At 44.5% G+C, this 24,855-nt stretch overlaps 3 protein-coding genes across 3 annotated transcripts; all 3 read left to right on the top strand.

Moving 5' to 3' along the window:
* The first annotated feature begins 42 nt into the window (after positions 1-42).
* LOC104251242 (olfactory receptor 4S2) lies at positions 43-993 on the top strand. The gene has a single exon (XM_009819686.2). It carries the CDS (start codon positions 58-60, stop codon positions 991-993), a length of 936 nt encoding a protein of 311 aa, XP_009817988.2. The 5' UTR covers positions 43-57.
* Positions 994-5,199: 4,206 nt separating this feature from the next.
* Positions 5,200-6,141, top strand: LOC104254416 (olfactory receptor 4S2). The gene has a single exon (XM_009808169.2). It carries the CDS (start codon positions 5,203-5,205, stop codon positions 6,139-6,141), a length of 939 nt encoding a protein of 312 aa, XP_009806471.2. The 5' UTR covers positions 5,200-5,202.
* A 5,609-nt stretch (positions 6,142-11,750) lies between these two features.
* LOC104254415 (olfactory receptor 4E2) lies at positions 11,751-12,698 on the top strand. Its single transcript, XM_009808168.2, has one exon. It carries the CDS (start codon positions 11,772-11,774, stop codon positions 12,696-12,698), a length of 927 nt encoding a protein of 308 aa, XP_009806470.1. The 5' UTR covers positions 11,751-11,771.
* Positions 12,699-24,855: the final 12,157 nt, after the last annotated feature.

A 24,855-nucleotide genomic window follows, 5' to 3' on the forward strand; every position in this document is an offset into this window, starting at 1 on the left:
CTTTATTTTTCCATGTGCCTAGGCTGTACATTGCATATCGCCGCCCGACTGATTAACATGGAGAATGCAAGCAGTGTGAAGGAATTCATTCTTCTGGGCCTCTCAGAGAATCAAAGGGTGCAGAAAATATGTTTTGTGATGTTTCTGTTGTTCTATATGATTATTGTGGCAGGAAATCTGCTCATTGTTATCACTGTAATTAGCAGTCAACATCTGAACTCCCCCATGTATTTCTTCCTTTCTTACCTGTCCTTTGTAGACATCTGTTACTCTTCCATCACAGCTCCTAAAATGATTGCAGACTTCCTTGTTGAAAATAAAACCATCTCCTTTGTGGGTTGCATAGCACAGCTGTTTGGGGTACATTTCTTTGGCTGCACAGAGATCTTCATCCTCACAGTGATGGCCTACGATCGCTACATTGCCATCTGCAGACCTCTCCACTACACCACCCTCATGACCAGGCGTACGTGTGGCCGGATGGTGATGGGCTCGTGGGTAGGAGGCTTTGTGCACTCCATAGTGCAGACTCTTCTGACCACTCAGCTCCCATTCTGTGGCCCAAACAAGATTGACCACTACTTCTGTGATGTCCACCCCCTACTACAACTGGCCTGTACCGACACCTACGCTGTGGGCATCATTGTCGTTGCCAACAGCGGAATGATAACTCTGAGCTGTTTCTTCATCCTTGTCGTGTCCTATGTTGTCATCCTGGGTTCCTTGAAAAGTCAAACATCCGAAGGGCGGCACAAGGCCCTCTCCACCTGTGGGTCCCACATCACTGTGGTGATTCTGTTCTTTGGGCCATGCACGTTCATCTACATACGTCCATCCAGCAATCTGTCGGAGGACAAGAGCGTGGCAGTGTTTTACACGCTCATCACACCCATGCTGAACCCACTCATCTACACGCTAAGAAATGAGGAGGTGAAGAGTGCCATGAGAAAACTGTGGAGTAGGAAAGTGGGAAATGAAAACGGAAAGGTGTAGAACTGTGGTAACATTTCCAAAGGATCGGAGAAAATCAAGCAGCTTTCACTATAATTTCTTTTGTGAAATTTCCCCTTTCAAGGAAAAGCTTGCTGTTAGCTCCTCTTGTAATTAGGAAGACAGTGAAGGTTCATATTTTGATTTGAAAGACATTGTGAACTCTGTGACAAGCAGGCATTCCCTTTCTATTCTCTTGTCAACTAGCGCAGGCTCAGGCCTGGGGCTCCTGAGCACTAACTGAAACACCAGGGTTTAAATAAATACTATAAAAAAATACTGAAAATATTGTCCAGGTAGAGCATCCCATTACTCAGGTATAAACTTTTGGACTAAATCCATCTGCTCTGTAATACATCCCGCTGGGAAAGAGAGGACTGTGCTCACCTGCTGCTGGGAACAGAGGCCCCTTTCTGCTTGAAGTAAATGCCTTTCTATGAGAACCACATCGTGGTATCTTGAATCCATGGGTTATCAATTAAAAACCTGATATTAGTTGCTAGTTGGGTCATTTGCTGATGCAGGTAACAGGAGGGGGAGCTTCTCCCCTCTCCCTGCCAGTGCAACAAATCCTTTCTCCAGTGTTCAAGGTCAGGTTGGACGGGGCTTTGAGCAACCTGATCTAGTGAAGGATGTCCCTGCCCACGGCAGGGGGGTTTGGACTAGATGATCTTCAAAGGTTCCTTCAAACCCAAACTGTTCTATAATTCTATCTCCTTCACCTATCACTGATGCTATAGAATCATAGAATGACAGAATCGTAGAATCATTGAGGTTGGAAAAGACCTTTAAGATCTCAAGTCCAACCGTAAACCTAACCCTGCCAAGTCTACCACTAAACCATGTCCCTAAGCGCCTCATCCACATGTCTTTTAAATCCCTCCAGCGGTGGTGACTCCACCACCTCCCTGGGCAGCCTGTTCCAGTGTCTGACAACCTTTTCAGTGAAGAAATTTTTCCTAATATCCAACCTAAGCCTCCCCTGGAGCAACTTGAGGCCATTTCTTCTTGTCCTGTCACTTGTCACTTGGGAGAAGAGACCAACACGCACCTCTCTGCAACCCCCTTTCAACCTCCTTCCAACCATCCCCTCTCTCCTTCAGTTCTGACTTCAGGTTTTTTATTTTAATGTTTAAACCAATACAGAATCATAGATCTTATGAAAGACACCTTGCTGACTGTAAGAAATTAAGTAGTCACCAAAGAAGGCATTTGGAGGCACAATTTTGGGTGTCAATGGAAAAAAAAAAGAGTAATTTAGGAACTATTCCAGTATGCAGGACAACTCCTAGCCCAACAGAGCACGTTTACACACCCACACAAGGGAAGGCGCGTCTTTTCCATGGGAGCAGCTGGTACGCCTGCTATTGGAGGAGGGAAGAGAAGAACCATGAAGATGAAAGGCTGAACCATTTCAGTGCCTGACAAAGCTCTCACAGGGTGATAAGCTACAGCAGCTCGGGGTCTCCACCTGCGGAGCCACAATGAGACAAGAGACCCCAGCCCCTACCTTGCCAGCAGAAAACTGCCAAATCAGCTGAGGGAGGAAGGAAAAGACCTGCTTGGTGCTATCCAAAAGTAATTGAAGCACTTTTGTTTTGTCACTTACATTCCCTATAAACACCTCCACCTGTGCTACACCTTAATGTGACTTAAGTAGGATTCAAGGTTACAAGGTGTTTCCAGCCCAAGCTAGGGCTTATGACTTCATATATGTATACACAAAACTATATATATACATATATATATAAAAAATAGATTATTTTTAATGCTTTGGGGGTGAACACCAGTTTTTTTTCTGGAGGTCTCACTTCTGGGTGCTGCTGGGCAAATATTTCACCATAGATTATGGAAGGTGTCACTAAAAACAACATTAGGATCCTCTACGCTTCGATAAGAATACTTATAAGAACTTAAGACCTGGGCTAAAGAGTTGCTTCTGTGTTTTGCATTGTCTCAGTAAAAATACCTGATAAGCGGTGAGGACTAACCACAAACCCTTCTAAATTTTTGAAGTAATTTTCTGTTTTACTTCTTGTTTCAAATTTGTACAGCAGATGTCTAAGGGGTAACAGTCTATAGCACAGTTGTGATATTTTTTGTGCTGTCAACATGCAATGGTAAGAACACATTAGTAAGAAATAAGAATGCATATGAGAAATATCAGCTTAGGATAGAAAACAAAATTTATATAAATGTCCTGTGTAAGAGATATCTTTACTTAAAGAATATTTGATTGCAAAGGTAAGGTGAATACAAACCTTGCAAATGGCCAAGTGTGATGTTTATGTGAACCAGAAATGCTTCCAGAACAAATTAATGTCCAGTAGTAATGAAAGTCTATTTACCTGGACAGCATTAAAAAGCCAGCCAGCAAACAAACAAGTAAGCAAGCAAAGCCATGTGCGCTGTAACAGTCTAGATGACCACAATCCAACATCAGTCTCCAGAGACCACCCTAAGAGCCACCCAAAGTAAATGTTCAACTCCGTGTCCGCTGATGATTTCTGACAAAGCTTCGTATGCCTCTGGGATCTCATTGCTCCTCATAGTCTTGTGCTTCTGCTGTGTGATTTACTTTAAATATTTCTGCTACAATTTCCCCATCTTGTGAGAGATAATTGTTCTTGTAGATGCTCTGGGAAGTTGTTTTTTTGCAGAATGAGAACTGCAGATAGAGGGTCAGGCTGCTCTTTTCAGCCACTATAGGTTTCAGAATTTGCCGAGATGTGGACTGCTTTCACAACATCTAAGCAGCAACCTCCAGCTGAGACGTTTTGATGAAACCACCTAAAGTGGTCAGAGGAGGTCATCAGCGGAGCAATAGCAAGCGAACTCTTGGAGACTGGCAAATACGAACTGTGTACGTTTTCTGATATTGTTCCTTTGTTTTGCTCAAGCATGACTCAAATCCCACCTCTGAAAACGGGCATTTCTGGTGAGTGACTTTTGTGTGGTCCATTTTATGAATTAGGAAAAAACCAATTACAGATTTTTCACCCTTTGTTGGTGTCTTATTTGCTTTTTTTCCCCAGTTATATGCCTTTTCCAGACAGATCTGTCAAAAGGATGTTGTCAGTGTTACAGACAGGACTCGGGAGCTGATGACAGCACTTCCCATGTGCTCAGTCTTACATTATCCAGCAACAATGGTCATGACACACACGCTTTGGTCTTCCCCACTGTGCTTTCCCTCTGCTCATGGAGGGGCATGGAGATAGGGATGGAGACACTAAAGAGCTTTTGCTCTGCTGCCCTAGTGGGGTGTAGCCGGGAGGTGAGGCAGAGAGCTCAGGAGAAAGAACCGAGTGTCCTGTGATTGTCAAATAGAATTCAGACCCCAAAGGGCTTGCTGATATCACAGACAAGGTCATTACACATTTGCCACCTCTGTCTTCATGTACAAATTGAATACCAGTGATACTTGTGTACTCCATGGGCATGCCGCGAAGGTGAATTCATGGGTGTCTGTGAGTGAAGAAGGGTCACCAGTGGTGCATTCATTGCCCCAGTGTCACTACAGGTGTATTGACGAGATGTTCCACACTATGTCCAGGACCTGGGTGAGGTATACAAACCCCTGCTAATGCACCACTAATGCGAATTAGCTCCAGATTAGTTCATTCATGTACTGTAAGGAAGGCAGTCCAAGAAAACACTGGCCAGCTCTTTCTGTGACTGAACTTATTCAGGTCTCTCACAGTCAGCGAGATAATAAAGAGTAGTTCTGTTGCATTCTTTTAGAGGACTGAAAAGGAAAGTACAGTCACTGCTTATGCAAGGACTTTTCTCAGGCCATAATCAAAGTGTTGAGACTTGAATTACAGCCGTGCTGTCTCTTTTAGTCAACTTTTATTTCCAAATCAACATTGTAGGGTAAAGTGGGTCTTGAGGGGACCTGGTAATTAGTCTTCTTTTTTAAAAGAGGCAAAGGTGAGAACTAGGATTCTTGAGGGTATTATTTCCATCACCCTCCTCAAATAAATAATCTGAGCTTGTTATTATATATGTGAATATTACATTCTGATTTGGATATCATCTGTTATTCCTTGAGGGAAGCGTTGACTTTAACTGGAAACTGTCCTAAAAAGACAGCAAAGGAAATATGCTTAATATTTAACATATCAGTGGTCAGTATGTACATGTACTGCTAATGTCCCATGTCTAATGCCATAGCCGGTGTCTCTTTTCTGTGCTTCAGGTCCTGTCTACATGGTGTCTGTGGAGAACAAATCCAATGTGACGGAGTTCATCCTGCGTGGACTGACACAAGATAAGACAGTAGCAAAAGTGTGCTTCTCGTTATTCTTAGTCTTCTATGCCACTATAATTCTTGGAAACCTGCTTGTCATCGTTACTATAAAGACAAGTGAAGAGCTGAACTCTCCCATGTACTTCTTCCTGAGCTACTTGTCTTTTGTAGACATCAGTTACTCTACTGTCACAGCTCCCAAACTCATTTATGACCTTCTTGTTGAGAAGAAGATAATCTCTTTTGTGGGCTGCATAACTCAACTGTTTGCGGGCCATTTCTTCGGGTGCACTGAGATCTTCCTTCTCACAGTGATGGCTTATGATCGTTACATTGCTATATGCAAACCGCTTCATTACACAAATATTGTGAATAGGCGTGTCTGTGGCTGGCTGGTGGCAGCTTCTTGGGTGGGAGCCTTTGTACACTCAGCGGTGCAGACCCTCCTGGCCATTCAGCTACCGTTTTGTGGGCCCAATGAGATTGACCACTACTTCTGTGATGTTCACCCTTTACTGAAGCTGGCCTGCACTGACGCCTACATCATTGGTGTCAGCGTGGCTGCCAACAGTGGTGTGATTTCCCTGAGCTGTTTTGTTGTTCTTGTTGTGTCCTATGCTGCCATCTCGGTTTCTTTGAGGACACGCTCTTCTGAAGGGCGTCTCAAAGCACTCTATACCTGCACTTCCCACATCACTGTTGTAGTTTTGTTCTTTGGGCCGTGTGTTTTCATCTATATGCGCCCTTCCACCACCTTCTCAGCAGACAAGATGGTGTCTGTGTTCTACACCATCATCACGCCTATGCTCAACCCCTTGATCTACACCCTCCGAAATGAAGAGGTGAAAAATGCCATGAAAAAGTTGTGGAGCAGAAAAGTGAAGAGGAGTGAGAAATGAAACAACACAGTGCGTGTTTGTAAGATGATGTGAGCTTAAGAAACCATGGGGAGGGAAAGAGAAGTGTTCAGGAGAGACTTTCCAGTAATGTTGCTCTGTTTTTAGCACAGCTGTTCAGAATAGGGCTGACACTAAATTCGAGGTTTTATGCAACTCATCTTCTTTGGAAACTGTCGGTCAAAAGGATGTGAGGTTATTTGTCAGCTACCAAACCTGAGCATTAGGGGTGGTATTGTGGCATTTACCTTCATCGCTGTATCTTGGGTATTTGTCTAGTCTTCTCCCGGCATGAGGAGAAACAACCAAGTGTCTTGAGATACTTGGTATCTAGTTCTTTCCTACTAGCTCCTAAAAGCTTTGGAGAGTAGCATCTCCTTACATTTCTGCACAAAGGAATGATGGTGGTACCCAGCTTCCAAGAGCAAATAAACCTTTCAGTAGGGCACAGCACTGGCAGCTTTTATCTAACATATTTTGATGTGCTACCATGAGGTGTCAACAACTCAGCAAGCTGCTGAGGCAAGTCAGCAGCCTTTGGGCGGACAGGACTCATTTCATGGTAAAATAGGAGCATGAGAGAAGTAGGAGGCTCTATTAGGTCTCTGCATGACAGGGAGAGGTGGCAGATGGTACTGAAACACCAGCAAATAAATAAACACCAATATGTAAATATTAAAAATGTTTTCCAGGCAGAGCATCCTATTAGCTAGAGTGTGAACTGTCAGTCAGACAACCTGCCTCTCCTCTGTAGCCCGTTCAGCTGGGAAATGGTGGCCCAAGGTGTTTGCAAAATTGATCGTTGCTTGCTGCTGGAAGCAATCGTACCACTGGTGTTCCCCTTCTGCTCATGGTAAATGCCTTGTTATGAACAGCACATTGTCATACGCTGAATCCATGAGTTAGCTATGAAAAAGCTGGTATTAGGTGCAAGTTCGGTCATTTCCTGATGCCGATCACAGGAGGGGAATCTTCCCTCCTTCCCCTGCCAGTGCAACTTCCAGTAATAATAATCACTATTATTACAGCTCACTGTCAGTACCATGGTTCAAAAGCTCACCAGGGTAATAGCTAAAAGCTTTCCTGCCATGGTGAGTCTAAATGTTTCAGTTTTTTTGTATTTGGTACTTTCTGGTGAACGTGCTATCTGCTTCAGTTTTGTTCTCCCTCCTGCCCCTGGCTTCTCAAACACTCATAATCTAACCTGTCCAATGACAACAAAGGTAAGACATCATAAAAATTGATCCCCAGGTCCAAAAAAACCTCCTGTACTATAAACCTAAAATTATGGCTGTTCTTGCTTGGATCAATTTCATTTAAAGGAGCCCTGCCGTCTCACACCTTTCCGAGACCTTGAGTTTATGTCATAGGTGACCTTTATAATCTATCAGCGCAGCAATCCAAGCATGGTTAAAGACCATGGACACTGACTGATCCACAGTCCAGCGGAATTATGGGGATAGTTTTCATAGCTTTATTTAGACACTGAATGAAATTTCATGTTTTGGCACCCTGGAGTTTTTACGCTAGCGTTATCTAAAGGATAGGTATGTCAGTGGAAATACAAGAATTAAATATTTCTCCATACTGAAATACAACCAAGTTCCTAGTTGAACACGGAAAACATTCCTCATCTTCTCCCTAAGAACATTATTGTTTGGTTGACATTTTCCTTAGCCATTTCCAGTACAGAAATGTAGAAATGCCCCTAGAATCTCATGTCTCTGGGCAATGCTCTTCTACTGCAAATTGGCTGACTGTAGTTGAGGCACGAATTTTCTCAAAAACTTCTATTGGCACTCATATTTCGGGAAGGGAAGCAGAGGAACAGGATGTCCTTAAAATAGTTGACAACTCACTCATTCGCCTCAGGGTAATCAGTGACACATGGAGATGGAATACAGCAAAAAGTCCTTGTTACTTTACAATGGTAGTAAAAGTAGAAGTAAAACATCACTACTCGGACAAAGAATTTTTATAATTTCTCCATATTTCCAGACCGAATAGGAAGAGAAAGAAGTAGCAATGACTGACAGAAGAGGAAGGTTTATCTTCCGTGCTGTTAGGACATAAAACCAGTTGGGTAGTCACCAAGATTTGCTTTTGTGCTGGTTTTGGCTGGGGTAGAGTTAATTTTCTTCATAGTAGCTCATATGGGGCTGTGTTTTGGATTTGTGCTGGAAACAGTGTTGATAATACAGGGATGTTTTAGTTACTGCTGAGCGGTGCTTACACAGAGTCAAGGCCTTTTCTGCTCCTCACCCCACCCCACCAGTGAGTGGTCTGGGGGTGCACAAGAAGTTGGGAGGGGACACAGCCGGGACAGCTGACCCCACTGACCAAAGGGATATCCCATACCATATGACATCATGCTCAGCACATAAAACTGGGGGAAGAAGGAGGAACGGGGGGACGTTTGGAGTGATGGCATTTGTCTTCCTGAGTACCCGTTCCGTGTGATGTAGCCCTGCTTTCCTGGAGGTGGCTGAACACCTGCCTGCCGACGGGATGTCGTGAATGAATTCTTCGTTTTGCTTTGCTTGTGTGCATGGCTTTTGCTTTACCTATTAAACTGTCTTTATCTCAACCCATGAGTTTTCTCACTTTTACTCTTCCAATTGTCTCCCCCATCCCACCTGGGGGGAGCGAGCGAGCGGCTGGGTGGTGCTTAGTTGCCGGCTGGGGTTAGACCATGACACCTTCTAGATTTCCAGGTTCTTCCTCACTGGAAGAGGCTACTCCTTTCACCTCCTGAAGACGTAGTAGAAATGGCCATAAAATTCAGTAATCACATTTCTTCTTTTTCTAGATTGCATGCTTTCACAGACCAGTTTCCAGTCTTTAAAGTTCATGCCATGTGTTTGGTTTACCTTGGCTAGCTGCTGAATACCCACCCAGCCCCTCTCTCAGTCACCTTACTCAGCAGGACAGGGGGAGAAAATGAGATAAAAAAGCTTGTGGGTTGAGATAAAGACAGGGCGATCTCTTATCAATTAACATCATGGGCAGAACAATCAGTTCAAGCTGATTTGAACTTGAGCCAGAGTAGTCAGTGGCATATCACCACTGACATCTTTGGTCTGCTCAGACCTTCCTTTGTCTTGGGGAAAGAACATTCACATTAGTTTATCTTTCTATCTCATCCTGATGAGGCATTGATCCAGTCTATCCCTGAGTGACTGCACTTTCCCACCCATGCTACCTGTCCCAGCTCTGCAGCTTCTCTGCTCTTAAGCAACATTTCCTGGTGCCCAACACTGTCTCAACGTGGGAATTGGTAGTACAACCCTACAATTAAGTTTTTATTGCTAGAGTCTTGGGTTTTTTCATACAAAGGGCTTCTGAGTGCTTAGAAGTGTGCGGTGTCATATCCTCTCTTTATCAACCTTCAGGACTCCAGGCACAGAAGGTCATTGAGCAAATTGGTGTGCTGTTGCACACCAAGGGACCCAGCCGTCAAAACTGTTTAATAAGGCCCTCGGGTAGCTGCTTGGAGTTTGGTAATGACGTAGTTCTCACAGGTCCAACTCTGCTAGCAGAAAACTATCTTTTGCCTGTGTTTAGTACCCAGTATGTTACAGGAGTATTTATACGTTGTGCTGGGATGGGATGACTTTGGGGAGAAGGAAGATGCAGGAAATACAGAGGTCAGTTCAGAAAGCCGTGGAGGTGTTGCCTCATTGGATCTTTCTGTCTAAATGATAGATGGAAAATGGGACACTGATACCATCACAGTAAAATTTGTCTGTAACCTGTCAGGAAAAGAAAAATTGCTTGAAAACCTCCTGAAACAAATTTCTTTGCAACAAGAAACTTAAGCAAGGGCAAGGATATGGCAATTACACGCAGGAGGAAGTAGACAACTTGAAAGAGATTTGGAGTGAATGATTTAAAATGTTTTCAGACAATGCTGTGGAGTTCAGACTTGAAAGTTCATGTTGTATCAACATTCAGTAACTGGGTACAGTAGTAACCATTATTTCCTCTCCTTTGCTTATGGTCTTCGTATCAGCCGTGGCATATTAAAGCACATGTGTGTGGTTGTATTTGTTTATGTGAAAGGCAGAGAGAAATGCTTGGTAATCTGTTGAAAAATCTACAGAAAAATTTAAATACTACTGTGACATTTTGGTGGTTTGGATCCTTCAAGGCAGCTTCATTTGAAGTTGATCGCATCGTAGACATCTAGCATGGGGCAGGTATCTGCTCTCCATTTATACTCAAGGACAGATGTGCTATCTTCTGTGGTGTCATCTCATGGTAGTGTAATGATCTAAACAAGGTAAACTGAGTCATGCCTTTAAGGTGTTTATTCCTCTTCATTGACTATACAGGGAGCCAGAGCTGTTACACTCAAAGTGTGATGCCTGTTCTGCAGGTCTCTGTCTAGTACAAGGTCAGGGATCGCTACAGACAGTTCACCCTCCCTGCAGCTGTGTTAGCTCTGGAAGATGACAGAGCCCTTGGGAGAGGCAGAGAGGAAAAAGTGGGGTCATTTCTAAACTAGCGCTGTGATTTGCAGACATATATTCTGACTTACGCATGAAGGAAACCTGTTTGATGGGAAAGAAGAACAGTCTTTGAGAACTACCAGAAAGTGATAGAGAATAGAGCAGGACCTGAGGAACGTGCTCGGATATAAGCAAAAGGCAAGAGGCGTATATGAAAAACAGACACTGCTTTCTGAGCAGTAATCTCCTGCTTCCTGACTTATAAACTCTTAGGCAGAAACGAGCAGCTAAAGAATTTTCTGGTGTGATTGTAAATGAAAATGAGCATTTCTCTGCTGGTCACGTTTTAACCTCCACAAGACAGTGAGTGTATTTGTGCACCGAAGAACTTTAAAAATTACTTGGAGCGACAAAGAGGTAGAGAAACTGTGCAGAGTTTTGCAGCTTCTGCTATGTTAGAAAATACAGTTTCTTAAGAAGAGTATATTCTGTTAATGGCAGGTCTGACAGAGCACTCAAGCTACTAAACAGCTGCTAGCTCAATGGAGAGGAATACAGGTGAAGAACCTCCCAGACCTGGTTTCTGTGCATGTATTTCTAGTTTCAGAGTGGACAAGCTAACTGGAGAGCCCTTTTGCCAATTTAGAGGAATGCAATTGGGGTAGAACATGGAACAGCTCATGGCTGAGCCATATATCGTAGACACAATGCTTGAGCATGGCAAGTGTTCACTTTCCATCATGGCACTTTAAATGCCCAGTAGGTAAAAGGACAGTGTCGCATTTTTCCAGCATTCGTGGCTCTTGTCCTGTGAGAGTGGGATGTGATTCCCACTCAGAGTGATTCCCACTCAGAGCAGGAGCACACACTTTGTCACATCAACTACAATGCAGAAAAATAGTGGTTGGAGTGAGCTGGGGGGTGTGAGTCAGTGTGAAGGGACCACAAACCTGAAAAAGGAGTGGGAAGGCAGGAGAAGAGAGACGGACAGTGCTCTTTGCAAACACTGCTCACCATAATTTATGATGTGACACTGTGCTTTCTGTAGCAGGCAGAAGAGCAGTAAATGCATCCTGCTCTCATCATCCACAAGCCTTGGAGCTGTAGCACATCCTCTTCTTGTCCTGGTCAGCCCACGACTTCACCCCCCATGCCTGTCCTATGGGAGCCTGAGCTGAAGCAATGGCACTAGGCAACTTCTCACGGGTGACTGAATTCATCCTCCTGGGGCTTTCCGATAGAAGGGAGCTGCAAGTCCTCTTCTTCACCTTCTTCTTCCTGGGCTATGTCATGGTTCTGCTGGCGAACCTTCTCATCATTGTGACAGTCAGGACTGACCCCAAGCTGTCCTCACCCATGTACTTTCTCCTCTGCAATTTGTCCTTCATAGATATCTGCTGCACCTCTGTCACTTCTCCCAGGATGCTGGTGGACCTGCTCTCCCAGAGGAAGGCCATTGCGTTTGAAGACTGTATAGCCCAACTGTTTTTTCTGCACTTTGTTGGGGCATCAGAGATGTTCCTCCTGACTGTGATGGCATATGACCGCTACACCGCCATCTGCAAGCCCCTGCACTACATGGCCATCATGAGCAGGCAGGTGTGCTGGCTCCTGGTGTCTGCCTGCTGGGCAGGGGGCTTCCTCCACTCCATTGTCCAGACGCTGCTCACGATCCAGCTCCCCTTCTGTGGCCCCAACACTATCGACAACTACTTCTGTGATGTGCATCCTGTCATTCGGCTTGCCTGCACAGACACCAATGTCACCGAGTGGCTCATGGCTTCCAACAGCGGCTTAATATCCCTGGTTTGCTTCCTGGTGCTGGTCACATCTTACACGTTCATCCTGGTCACAATCAGGGTCCGCTTCACCGAGGGGTACTGGAAGGCGCTCTCTACCTGTGCCTCACACGTGATGGTCGTCACCCTCTTCTTCGTACCCTGCATCTTCATCTACCTCCGTCCCTTTTCTACCTTCCCCTCCGACAAGCACGTCTGTGTGATCTACACTGTCTTCTCCCCGGTGATGAACCCCCTCATCTATACCCTGAGGAATAACGAGGTGAAGGCATCCATGTGGAAATTGTGGAAGCGCTGCAGAGTCTTCTGAGACAAGCAGGGTTTGCAGCAAACCTGGAGTTACTTTCCTACAGACTAATGGCAGATCGGGGCATGAGAACGGGGTTGGAATCCAACGTGTAGGGCAATATCTGAAATCCAAAGGAGATCTAGTTCCAGTTACAGAATTTATCTAACATTGGTTTCTTCAGAGCCATAGATTTCATTGGTATTCTTATCTGTTTTGTGGGCTTTAGGTCCCCTTAGTCTACCTATGGACTTTTCACTGCTGCAGGAGAGATGGGACTTTTTTAAGGTTTTTACTTTTCACATAGCATTGCAGTTATAATTGCAGTTTCTGCTGACAATGAGAACATCCCTCTCTGCAGCCTCAAAGGGAATTCAGGAGGACCAGACTCTTGAGTACAGAGTGACAGCATTATGCAGTGAGCCTTGTGACGCAGTGAGTGAATTAGAAGTTTCGCTTGTGGCAGAGCTCATCCGTTTGGGATGAAATTCTAAGGGAAAAGGAATTATGCTGCAGGAGATAGTGGAGTCTATATAACAACCCTTTGAGCGCTGGATCTGCACGAGTGGGAAACGTCAAGCAGACTCTGAACATTGCTTGGAAAGAGTAAACCACCGTTACACAACAGAACTTGCACTAACGTTGTCACTGTTTATTAAGAAACATGGAGAAATTTTTAAGGCATAGATAATTCTTTTCCCTGAACTACAAATCAGAAAGATCTGAACAACTGTGTTCTTTGTCAGTGTCTTTTTTTCCCCTGTTGTCTTGTCTTTGCTTTTCTGTGTTTGTTTCCATGACGTTCCTCTGTTTCTTGTAAAAATGGACTCTTCCCATCACCACAGCCATTTCTCTGCCATGGCAAGTGATTACAACCTGTTCAAAACCATTTCAGATCCCTTCTTAAGATATTACCTACTGTAACCACAAAAATCTGGTTAGAAAGATGTTCTGGGGCCTGAGCGACTCCTCTTTCCACATCATTGGTGAAAGTAATTTCCTCTACTTCAGCTCCGAAACCATTAGGTGTGTGGAAAAAAAGATTGCACTGTCCACAGCTTTAGGCCTCTTAATTCAGCAAATACCTATAAGAAGCAGTCCAAAAACCAAGAAGCAGTCTAAAAATTATCTGAAATAATAGAGACAAAGTCAGTTTATATTTAAAACTGGGCTTACATTTAGCAAAGCATCATTTCAGGACAATGTGGAACTAGAACATTACAGTCTAGGAATCCCAGAATAGTCTTATTCCAGTTTTGGTAACTCCCAGCATGGTAACAATAAAAAAAAAAGCTCCAAAAAGTATTGCATCACATTAACAATGGAACTTTCATGTGCATGTATAGACATCAGGAGATCAAAGGTCTATAGGGAAATTGGGCAAGTAACCCAGTCCTTTCCAGAGAGACTTGAAAGCAGTTACACAGCAGCTTCTGCTTGGGTCATACAAGAACTGCTGAAACACACATCGAGGTTATTGCCCAATTCAGAAAGCAAGCAACCCTGCCCGTGTTGAAATCCGCTGTTCTAACAGAATTGAACAGTAGCTATGACAGAATGGTTGGCCTTCTGTCATCAAGAAGAAACTGGAAATGGGAAACAGGTCTTTCACCACTAATTTCTAAGACCTGAAGAACACAAGTTTCACACTAACCAGTGTAACTGCTGAATTCCCTCCCACAAGAAGCAAGAATTACTCTTTTTATTTACCTTAGTATGTATTAGAGAATCACAGAATCACTAAGGTTGGAAAAGACCTGTAAGATCATCACGTCCAACCACCAACCCAACCCCACCATGCCCACTAAACCATGTCCCGCAGTGCCACGTCCACACGTTCCTTGAACACCTCCAGTGATGGTGACTCCACCACCTCCCTGGGCAGCCTCTTCCAGTGCTTCACCACCCTCTCAGTAAAGAAATTTTTCCTAATATCCAATTATGTGTTATGTGTCAAAGGCCTTTCTTACCTTAACCCAACAGGGTAGCATGGCTATACCTGACACCATCAATATTTCCGGATACATGAGAGAGTAATGGGGTTATACGTTTACATTCAGTCACTTGGATTCTCCAATCTGAAGGCCAAGGGGTGAGTTTTTGCTTTCTACACTTCAGCTGCCTCTGATGTAAGCTATGTGATCTCAGAAGTAATCAGCTGTGTTGCTCATCTGATCTTCTTTTCAGCTAACAACAAAGATCTGTGGATCCTAGGGGGTGAACATGTCTATTCTAAGAGAAGATGAACAGTGCCCGAGAAGTGCTTTTTTCATTGGCCATGAAGGAAGCTTAGACTGATGAGATCAGATGGACTCACTTCTGGTGCAGATTTGGGTGAGATAAATCAATGTGCTTATCCATACTTGGAATAACTTGGGACAGCCTGTTGCTGAAGCTTATAGCTTGTGTGGGATCATAATTTTCAAAGAAATAAATCCAGCAGAACTTTCTCCCTCTCCGACATGCCATTACTGTGCTTTGTCACCAGATGGCAGGGGCACTTACGCTAAGTGTATCTAAACCCATACACCAATACTGATGTTTACAGGTAAGTTAAAGAAGGTGGAGATTTTGTTTGTAGGATTTTCTTTAGACATATAAGGATGCGATTTTTTTTAACCTTTCAGAGCATAGTCATAATTCTCTCACACAAGTGAATTAGTAGAACCGTACAAGGGACAATATATAGAGGAAGAAGTGACACAATCCAGCATTATATCTGGGGAGATAGCAACAGCATTTGGGGAAGAAGACTAAAGAAAAGACAATAGGATTTTGCTGTGTGAGGAGTTTTTAATAACTGAAATTTCCACCTTTTAGTAACTAAGTCTCTGTATTCCTTCAGCAAACTTTATCCTTTATGAGGGTAGCAATGACAGCACCCATTCCGTCAGCAGTTCAGCACCTGCCAACACGCAGAAAATTTCTTTGTGCTGGAATGACTGAGGATTGGATGCACACCACCTAAATTTGGGCATCCCACCGAAGCACCTCATTCTGGAGCCTACGTGGTTCAAGGTCTCTCAATAGAGAAAAGGATACCTTTAAAGGGAAAAAAAATAGAGGGTTGAGCATGAAAAAGTTGGTGCCATCTACCAATAAGCACGTGCAAGTGTTGTCTGAGTCTGATCTAGTCACCCAAGCTCCCTCTGTACTCAGTGGAGAGAGGCCGTTCCTAGAAATGATTCATCCCATCCTCAGGAAGACCCACTCTTTGAAAATGCTGGTTTCTTTCTCCGTGATGAATATAGAGGGAACCTGATCAAACAGGTCACTTACATACAGCTGAAGTCTGGTGAGGAAATCTTCCTGTAGGTTAAAATATTCATAGATCAGGATCACTTAAGCCATTGGGAGAAATGTCTCATCTGGTGCAAAATGCCTTATCTAAACCAAGGACAAACCACCAGATTTTCAGCTGATATGAGTGAAAGTAGCTCCTGCAAAGACCACGTAGCCAAGGTGTAGGTTAGAGAAAATAACCCTGTAACACACAGAGGCTGGACACCCAGAGTTGGGGTAAATGTGCTGTTTTCCACTGACGTTTCCCAGCTCTGGTGAATCACTGCCACCTCTAATAAAATCCCTGAGCTAAACACTACTCTATTACAGTAAATCTTCCAGAACTTCACAAAATCACAGAATCACTACAGTTGGAAAAGACCTGTGAGATCATCAAGTCCAACCACCACCCCAACCCCACCATGCCCACTAAACCATGTCCCGCAGTGCCACGTCCACACGTTCCTTGAACACCTCCAGCGATGGTGACTCCACCACCTCCCTGGGCAGCCTCTTCCACTGCTTCACCACTCTCTCAGGAAAGAATTTTTTCCTAATATCCAGCCTGAACCTCCCCTGGCGCAACTTGAGGCCATTTCCTCTAGTCCTGTCACTCGTCACTTGGGAGAAGAGACCAACACCCACCTCCCCACAACCCCCTTTCAGGCAGTTGTAGAGAGCGATGAGGTCTCCCCTCAGCCTCCTCTTCTCCAGACTGAACAACCCCAGTTCCCTCAGCCGCTCCTCATCAGACTTGTGCTCTAGGCCCTTCACCAGCTTCGTTGCCCTTCTCTGGACATGCTCCAGCACCTCCATGTCCTTTTTGTAGTGAAGGGCCAACTTCTTGTGTTGTAGAGTACTAACACCTCCACTGAAGATACTGGGTAAAAACATTTGGGATAAAAACAAGTTTTGCACCACTGAAGCCTATAAACCAAACCCTCAAAGCAGTGTAAGCACAGTTATGGGAAGCAGGTGGAAAAGTCTTCAGCTGTTGTAAATCAATGCAAATCTAATCAGAGCCCGCGGTCCAGTAATTCAGCTGATGTTGATTTGGTTTGCTTCATTTGTTCAGCAGGTATAAATCAGGGGCATCAAGAGGTCAGAGCTGACCTGAGTTGCTGGAGTAAGTTTGTGTTGTAGTAATGAAGAACTGCCTCTAGAAAAAGGGCAGAGCTTCTGCTGGCTGGAGGATTATGGTCAGAATGTGAGTGAGTAATATCATGGGGATGGCCCTTGGTCAAGTGTCTCAGAGCTTGGGGAGGGCTCTGTACCTTTGGAATGCTGCTTGCGTGCAGCTACTGCAGACTAGCAGTGGCTCTTTTGTCAGCTCAGGGGCCTATTTTCCCATTTGCAATGAGTCTCTGTAACTAAAAAAACCCCCAGATCGCTCCTATGATCGTTCAGTCTCTCAAGAAGCCTGTGGGTTTTAGCAGCTTGTGTTTAAGTTAAAACTGTTGCTTCAGGATCAGTGGATTTTGAATTGGGCTGACTGGCCCTGGGTGTTTTTTTCTAGGTGAGTTTAAGAAAACAGGTTGGGCAGCAGAATCAGAGGAGACTGGGGTGGGAGACAGAGTCCTTCTGCTCAGAGGCAGGAGGGATATAACCAGCTATCTTCACTGTTTCTGTTGCTTACTGTTATCCATGAACCTATTCACAAATTCAGGTTTAGATATTTATGGTCTCTTCAATTAGTTTTAAGCTCTTCTGCTGTATAGTGTCAGCCCCTGTTACCTGCCTTCTCAGCAAAATTGTGCTGCAAAGTGCTCATTGGCCTCCCCAAAGACATAGAAACTTGGCATATCCACTCTAAGTCGTTTCTCAGTGCTAGTATTGCTTTGTGCTGAACTTGCCACTGGGTGCTACAGTAGAAGTAGTAAATCCAGGAATATTTTTTAAAAGAGGAAGAACCATGGCAAATGCAAAAGGGGAAAGAAAAAGTGAAATTTAGGTGATTGATCTATAAAGAATTCTGCATTTATGTCTGTCACACCAATCTTCAAGGATGCAAGATTTATCAACTGAAAATAATTGGGTATGTAATTACGTCCCAAGAACCACTTACAGGAAAGATGTCCCCATATCTGCATGGGGTGAGGGCAGACTGAAATTGCGGAGGTGGCTGCGCTGTAAAACTGGTGTGGCTCAGCTGGACGTTGGAGAGAAGTCGCAGGATTGCAACGGCTGTGAATCTAGGAGCAGAACCGTCCCTCCGGGCAAACCAAGGGCATGTCTGCTGAGGACATGTAGATGAGTTTATCTTGGCATTCTCTGATCACTTCACTGTCTGTTACTGCCTGAAATGAGGTGTGCCCTAGTCCCAGGTTGGGGCAGCGCTTCTGCTGTTGCCAGCACTTACAGTCTGTGCCACTGCCTGCAGAGGCCAGTCACAGAATCACTAAGGTTGGAAAAGACCTGTAAGACCATCAAGTCCAACCATCAACTAACACCACCGTGCCCATCAAACCATGTCCCACAATGCCTCATCCACATGTTCCTTGGTCCAGTCCAAGTGCCAGTCCAGTCCTCCGGCTGCTTGACTACATCCTGCCCTCGGCCGCACTTCTCACTCTCGCTTTGGGCACTTGCGTTGATGAGACTTGCACCTTCTCTTCCCCCTGTGTTGTCACGCCTCCTTTTACACCCCCTTCCCCCTCCTCTGCCCGTCCTCCATCCCAAGCCAGGATCTTCCCACACAGCCAAACCCACCCCACCACCACGGTTCGTTTTATTCTCCAAACAGCCCGGAGTCTTCCTCACCCGAGTCCCTCGCTCTGCCCATTCAGCCTCATCCCCGCGTGTATTCCACAGGCTTGCACCGGTGTTGGTGGCAGCCAGTTCAGCCGCTGGGACAGGTGGGTTCCCTCACCTCCAGGCTCTGGAGCTGGCCTCGCAGTGACAGGTTATCCTTGGCCCTGAGTTCTTTTCAGTCTGAAAGGCATTGCGATATAATGAGGCCAGAGCTGATGTTCACTGGTGGGGGTGAGTGGTGTCTCTGCGTGGTCTGTGCTTGTGTGAATATATTCTTGGGGTGCCAAAGGTCTTTTTGGAACAGGGGACTGAACCCTGCGTTTCCAAGTATCTAATTAGCAGCCTTCATTTGGGTCTGCGGGTTGGTACACATGGGGAGGTGGCATGGAGATGCCCTTGGTCATTGATACAGTAGGGAAAATGGCAGAGGAAATGAGGGTTTGGGAGTCTTGACTGAGCTATGGGGTGCTTGCGGGGCAGGGTTTGAGATAAGAGCTGCACTGGCAGAGCTGGAGGGGTTGGCTGACAGCCTTCTCAGCAGTTACCTTTGGCTGCCGACCCCGAAAGGAGAGTGTTGTGCAGGAGCAACTTGAGGGTGGTCAAGTACTGGAAGAGGTTGCCTAGAGAGGCTGTGGAGTCTCCATCCTTGAAGATATTAAAAACCTGGTTGGACACAGTCGTGGACAACCTGCTCTAGCTAATCCTACTTGAGCAGAGGTTTTAGACTGGATGATCTCAAGGGGTCCCTTCCAACCTCAATGATTTAACAATTCTGTAACTTGTGTTAAGAGACAGCCCTGAAGAGCTGGAACTTACTGCTCACTACCAAGAAGACAGGGGAAAAAAAGGGACACAATTGCAAGTTTTGGGACCACCTTCCTCTGCCACCCACTGCATTTACCAGGATCCTGCCCTGCTGGGGTCATGGCCATCTCGCTGCCATGGGTAATCTGCTACCCAAGGCAACCTGTTTGCTCTAACACCCCAGAAGAGGTGGCCAAGAGACCAAAGTGGGCAGGATTAACATGCTGGCCACAATGAGAGACCCTTTGGGTGGATTTTTGAAAAGTGCATGTCCAAGTTGAGTGACTTTTCTTTGGTTTAGTTTGGATCTCTGAGACGACCGAGAAAATTCAAGACTCAGTCTTGTCTCTCAGTCACACTCCATGGCATGAGGCTGCAGAGCAAAACCCATGGATCTTAAAACTAGAAAGGACCTTGCTGTTTGTCTGTGGAAGCTGTGGGGCCTGGACCGTCTGTGGGATGTATATTGGCACGGGTCAATTATTTTACTGTGAAAGTTTTCTTCATAGGAGGCAATCTGTTCCCTAGTCTGTGTTAGTGGTGGACGTTTTTGTTCAACATGGGGTTTCTCAATTGTCTTTTTTTCTCTTGGCGTTACGGTGTGTCCCATTAAGAAGAAATGTTTGTGCTGGGGAGGCAGAAGGGAAAGACTGCGCAAAACGGGCACACCAGGCTGACAACTATTAGTAGATAACTAACAATTTTTGATGATAAAGTCCCCATCAGAATCAGTGCTGAATTTCAGCTGTTTCTTTATTTGTTCTATCTGTAATTGCAAAACCCTAATTTCCTACTTTTTTCTTTTAAGTTCCACATGTCCTCTGGGGGAAGTGCCTGCTCTTTCCTTTGCTTTTTGCATGAGGAAACCCTATGCAGCTCACTGCATGTATTGATACGAAATAATTGCTCTGATTTTGACAAGGAAGCCAAATGCAAATTCCATATGGTTTTTGGGAGCTTGTGTCTCAAGACAAGCAATTTAATATAATTGATTTGTCTTTCCAGGAAACAACTTGGGATGATTTTAATAAGGCCTCAGTAGATGCTGTTAAAAAGTTGGTGCTTCCCAAACTGCAATGGTGCAACTTGGCAACTGAGTTTATAAGTGTGTGCAAATTGGCTCCACTGCGCATCATTAAAATCTCAAGTTCTTTCTCTCTTGGAAATTAGCAGCTCTCTGAGCTTACGCTCAGGTTTCATTATTGCCCTGTTCTAGAGGACAGTGGAAAAACTGCCTCAAAGGAAAAAAAAAAAAAAAGTCCTTTGAAAGCTGGCAGGATCTCTACAATGCTTTTGTTAAATTCCAAGAAAACTGAAGAGATCCTGGTCTAATCAATTTTTTTAAAGACTGTGGGTCCAACAGAGTTATCTGCATTGCACTGTTGGGGGGCGCAGCTTTAAAACTGCTTGGATTGGGCTTGTTTCAAATATCTCTCTTTTGTGGGGTGACACGCTGCAGACTGATGAATCTGGTCTTCACAGCAAAAACTAAATGCAGAAATGGTTCTTGGATCCATGCAGAAATGGTTCTTGGATGAAGCTAATCCAGAGCTGTCCCGGGGACCTGCTCTGCAGACCTTTTCTGGCTGCTGCTTCTTGCCAGAACCTGGCAAACAGGGGACAAAGTTTTGAACAAAAATCCCAAATTTAACTTTAGAAGAGAGGACATTGTCAGGGAATCTGACAGTGAATACGGAGTCCACCTGCAACGTGAGTTGCAGTGTGGGATTATTCCCTTGTTAAGCACGACGACAGCGGAATTACCTCAAGTGAGCTTATCCCCGTGTCTGAAACACAAATGGTCATTAGAGAAAAAGGAGCTTTTTCAGCAGCCAAGTCTGTAATCAGCCTGGGCTCATGGTAAGCAGTCCTAGCTGGAGAGCTCAAGGCTTGACGGAGCTCAGTAATTCCCCAATTGGTCAAAATCAAATCCCTTTGGTTGTGTTAAGCTGGGGATGGTCATGGCATGGCAGGAGGGGTGGGCAACAAAGCCCCTCTCCAACCACAGAGCTGCCCCTGGGCTGTCTCTCTGAATTCAGAGATGTGGCTGACACTTTTGGTTCAGACTGTGGGGCACGGGCAGGCCCGGGCTAGCTCTAATCCAGCGTATCATCAGCTGGTGCATGTCTGTGGTCTGCAAAGAGATGGTGAAGATTTTTTCTTGTTGTTTAGGGTTTGCTTTGGGTTTTGTTGTTTTTTTTTTTTTTAAATGACTGTTTTATTATAAAATAGAACGTAAGAACTGTAACTTTAAAATGTGCATCCTCAGCTAGGGATTTCTTGTGGAGGCCACAGCAAAAATGAGCAAATTGAGTTGTAGCAAGTGACTTTGGATGACTGAGCTATTTGGGTGAATAAGATACATAATGAGTTTCCACTGTACTACATATACCAGCAGCTTAAGGGTATGGGATAGCAACATTTGAGGGATTTACACATCCAAGTATCTCCAGACTGCTTTGAGGTATTACAAGATGAGGAATGCTACCTGGGGAATTTTTATTTTTATAATTTTTTTTTTTACCTCGAGGCAGAACAGTCTTTCTACAAGCAATATGTCACGTCTGCAGGCATTTGGGCTTCAGCTCTAATTTTTTTCCTGAGCAATGTTTCAGAGTGGCTGCAATTACTGCACATGGAGTGAATATTTCTGTATTTAGTGTATGCAGAGGCTAGTAAGGCTATTCTTATGAAGCATTTATTTATGTAAAATTCACCATGCCCTGGCAAGTGTATAGTAAATAAAACGGATTATAATAACAGCATAACAGGCACAGCTGAGGAAGCTTTTAGTAACTGTTGATGATTTTCATGAGAGCTTGAAGACTGTGTTTGCATGTGGCACGTACGCGTGGCATGTGTAGTTCACAGGTGTTATAATCCTGGGGGTTAGGCCTTTGTAGTGTTGGGCTAGCAACGTCACAAATGACCTCATTAAATGAAAAGCCTGATTAGATGAGGCTAAAAGAATACCTCGAATGCCGTCCTGTGTTTCTACTTCTAATAACCCAACTAAGAATATCCTTGTGAATACACAACTGAGCACTAGAGGTAGACTTGAGAGCCAGCAGCCCAAAGTGCTCTCCACAGTCCTGGGTGACTGCCACCTTGACGGGGCCAACGCATCCCACCCCAAAAGAAGCATTTAAGATTTATGACGCGAACCTCCCCTTGAAGGTGTTTGTACTTACACACGTTACCACACCACCGCTTTTGAGAAGTTTGCAGTTTGGTGAGATAGCTAGCTACCACGTGTATGTCACGCTGGCGATTAGCAATGAATAGTTTAGCATTATGTTGTACTAAGGTTGGATTATCAGCACTGGGCTTTAGACATAAGGTCTCAGATTAAAAATACTGAAAGCAAATAGGAGGAGGTCCCTTTTTGTGGCCAGTATTAGCACATCACCTCTTCACTATTGGTACAGCAATGTACTTGGAAGCCTTGCACCACATAGAGGTCTTGCATGAGGTATTGTCCTCTTGTGCCTGTTCAACGAAAAGGTGGGTAACTGACAGCCAGTGGAAGTGGCATGCAGCCAGTTTAGGAAGATGGAAGGGCACAGTCCTAGTTGTCACAGCTATGGATGAGATGGATCTCTTTATTGTATCTCTTTCTGGCATCTGGGTTTATTACAAAATGATTAGCTCCGTTCTTTGTTGCAAAACTTCACGGGAAGTATGATGTCTGATGGTCCTAGGGCTAACTGCAGTACGCAGATCTGGACCAGACGGATTTATTCCAGCCACAAGTCTACACAACTATGGTAGGATAGGCCTGTGCTTTGTAACCCTTGGAGAGCTCCAATTTACCTTCTGACATATACTCAGGAGTCTTAATTTTGTAAGAGTCACACACCGCAAACTTAGCAAACAGGCTTTAACAATGATTGACAAGCAGTATCAATCATGTTAACAGTGCAGAAGTTATGGGCATGTAATACTGGAAGAGGAACAGGTCTGTTCCTATTCCTGTACATCAGATGGAAAGTGGTGTTCCCATAAATGAATGCATAATACATGGATGCTTTCTGGAACCCGAGGGGAATTTTTGTTAGCTCTTCAACATAGTGCTGGTAATTTATGTTCCTTCTTATTCCAGGGTACACCTCTGCTTCAAGTACTGCATGGATTTCACAAGTGGTTTGTCTTCTGTCATTTCTGCAGGGGCTGTACGAAATGAAAAGGTTGCTCCTGTACAAGAATTAGAGATTGCCCATAAAATCAACATGGAAGGCATTGACGCTGGCACATCATGCTGTGCTAGCTGCCCTTGCAACACCAGTACCACCGCTCCACAGCGGTCACTCAGGTCCTGCTCTTTACCCTGCAAAGACACTGCTACCCCTGCCCTCGTCTAAGGTACGCTCTTCTGCAGAGTAGCTGTTGCCAAATTTATTTTGACCCAATATGTGTAAGGAATAGACTTCAGGCTCCAGAGCAAGACAAAGTGGTTTGAAAACAATTTGTGATCAAGTCATTTTAAGGCTGTAGTTTAATTTAAAGAAACCAGAACGCTGGACTGTTGTGAGATGTAAAACTTCAGTAACCTGGAATGGCACCCGAGGTGGTCTGGCAGGACCTAGGGAGAACCATCTATTTCTTTTTCCTGGGAGTAGACTCAAGTATCAAACCGCAGCCCTTTAAAAAGGTCCTACAGCATGAAAGTCATGGGAATCAAAGGATTCAGGGTGAAGAAATAGTTTATTACATTTCTAGCCCCCTTTGACAATATTCTGAAAAAGCCTCATATATGCAATAAAGGTAGCATCCAAAAAAGCTTCAGGGAGACTCCTCCCCAGGTACATCTTCACATGTTTATAAAACCTCATTAAAGGAAAGAGGTGCTTACCCCTGCAGTCACGCTAGCATTTTTGCCAGTGCTTGCAGACATCTGTGTGAATATTCCTGTGCTGCTAAATCTGGACCCGTCACTTCCTTAATAGATTGATGTTCCTGAGTCTACAGTGAAATCATTTTTCTGTCATATGTAGATATTCTAATCAGACGTAGAAAGAAGAAAAAGGATAGTCACATTTCCTGGAGATACAGATGAAGATAGATACATTCCCAGTAATTAACTCTTTGTAGCAGTGAGTATTTATGTGTTAAGTTTCTGTGTATTTCACCTCAACAAGTTCCCCATTTTAAGAACGAGCAATGCTGTGATTTGAAGCACCTTGTGCTTTTATTTCTGCTGACTAAAATATTTCTTATGGTAGTTTAAGCTCTGACTTTGGTCCCTTTCAAGCTGGAAGCAAGCCTCTGTGAGAACAGGAGACAATAGATGAGCCTGTCTCAGATGGGATATCATAATCACCTATTTACTTTGTTCTATGTGTCT

Source organism: Gavia stellata, chromosome 17 (genome assembly GCF_030936135.1).
Source record: "Gavia stellata isolate bGavSte3 chromosome 17, bGavSte3.hap2, whole genome shotgun sequence".
NCBI lineage: Eukaryota > Metazoa > Chordata > Aves > Gaviiformes > Gaviidae > Gavia > Gavia stellata.

Excerpts from the sequence above, each read along its gene's own strand:
- LOC104251242 (XM_009819686.2), top strand. The coding sequence starts at position 58 with ATGGAGAATGCAAGCAGTGTGAAGGAATTCATTCTTCTGGGCCTCTCA.
- LOC104254415 (XM_009808168.2), top strand. The coding sequence starts at position 11,772 with ATGGCACTAGGCAACTTCTCACGGGTGACTGAATTCATCCTCCTGGGG.
- LOC104254416 (XM_009808169.2), top strand. The coding sequence starts at position 5,203 with ATGGTGTCTGTGGAGAACAAATCCAATGTGACGGAGTTCATCCTGCGT.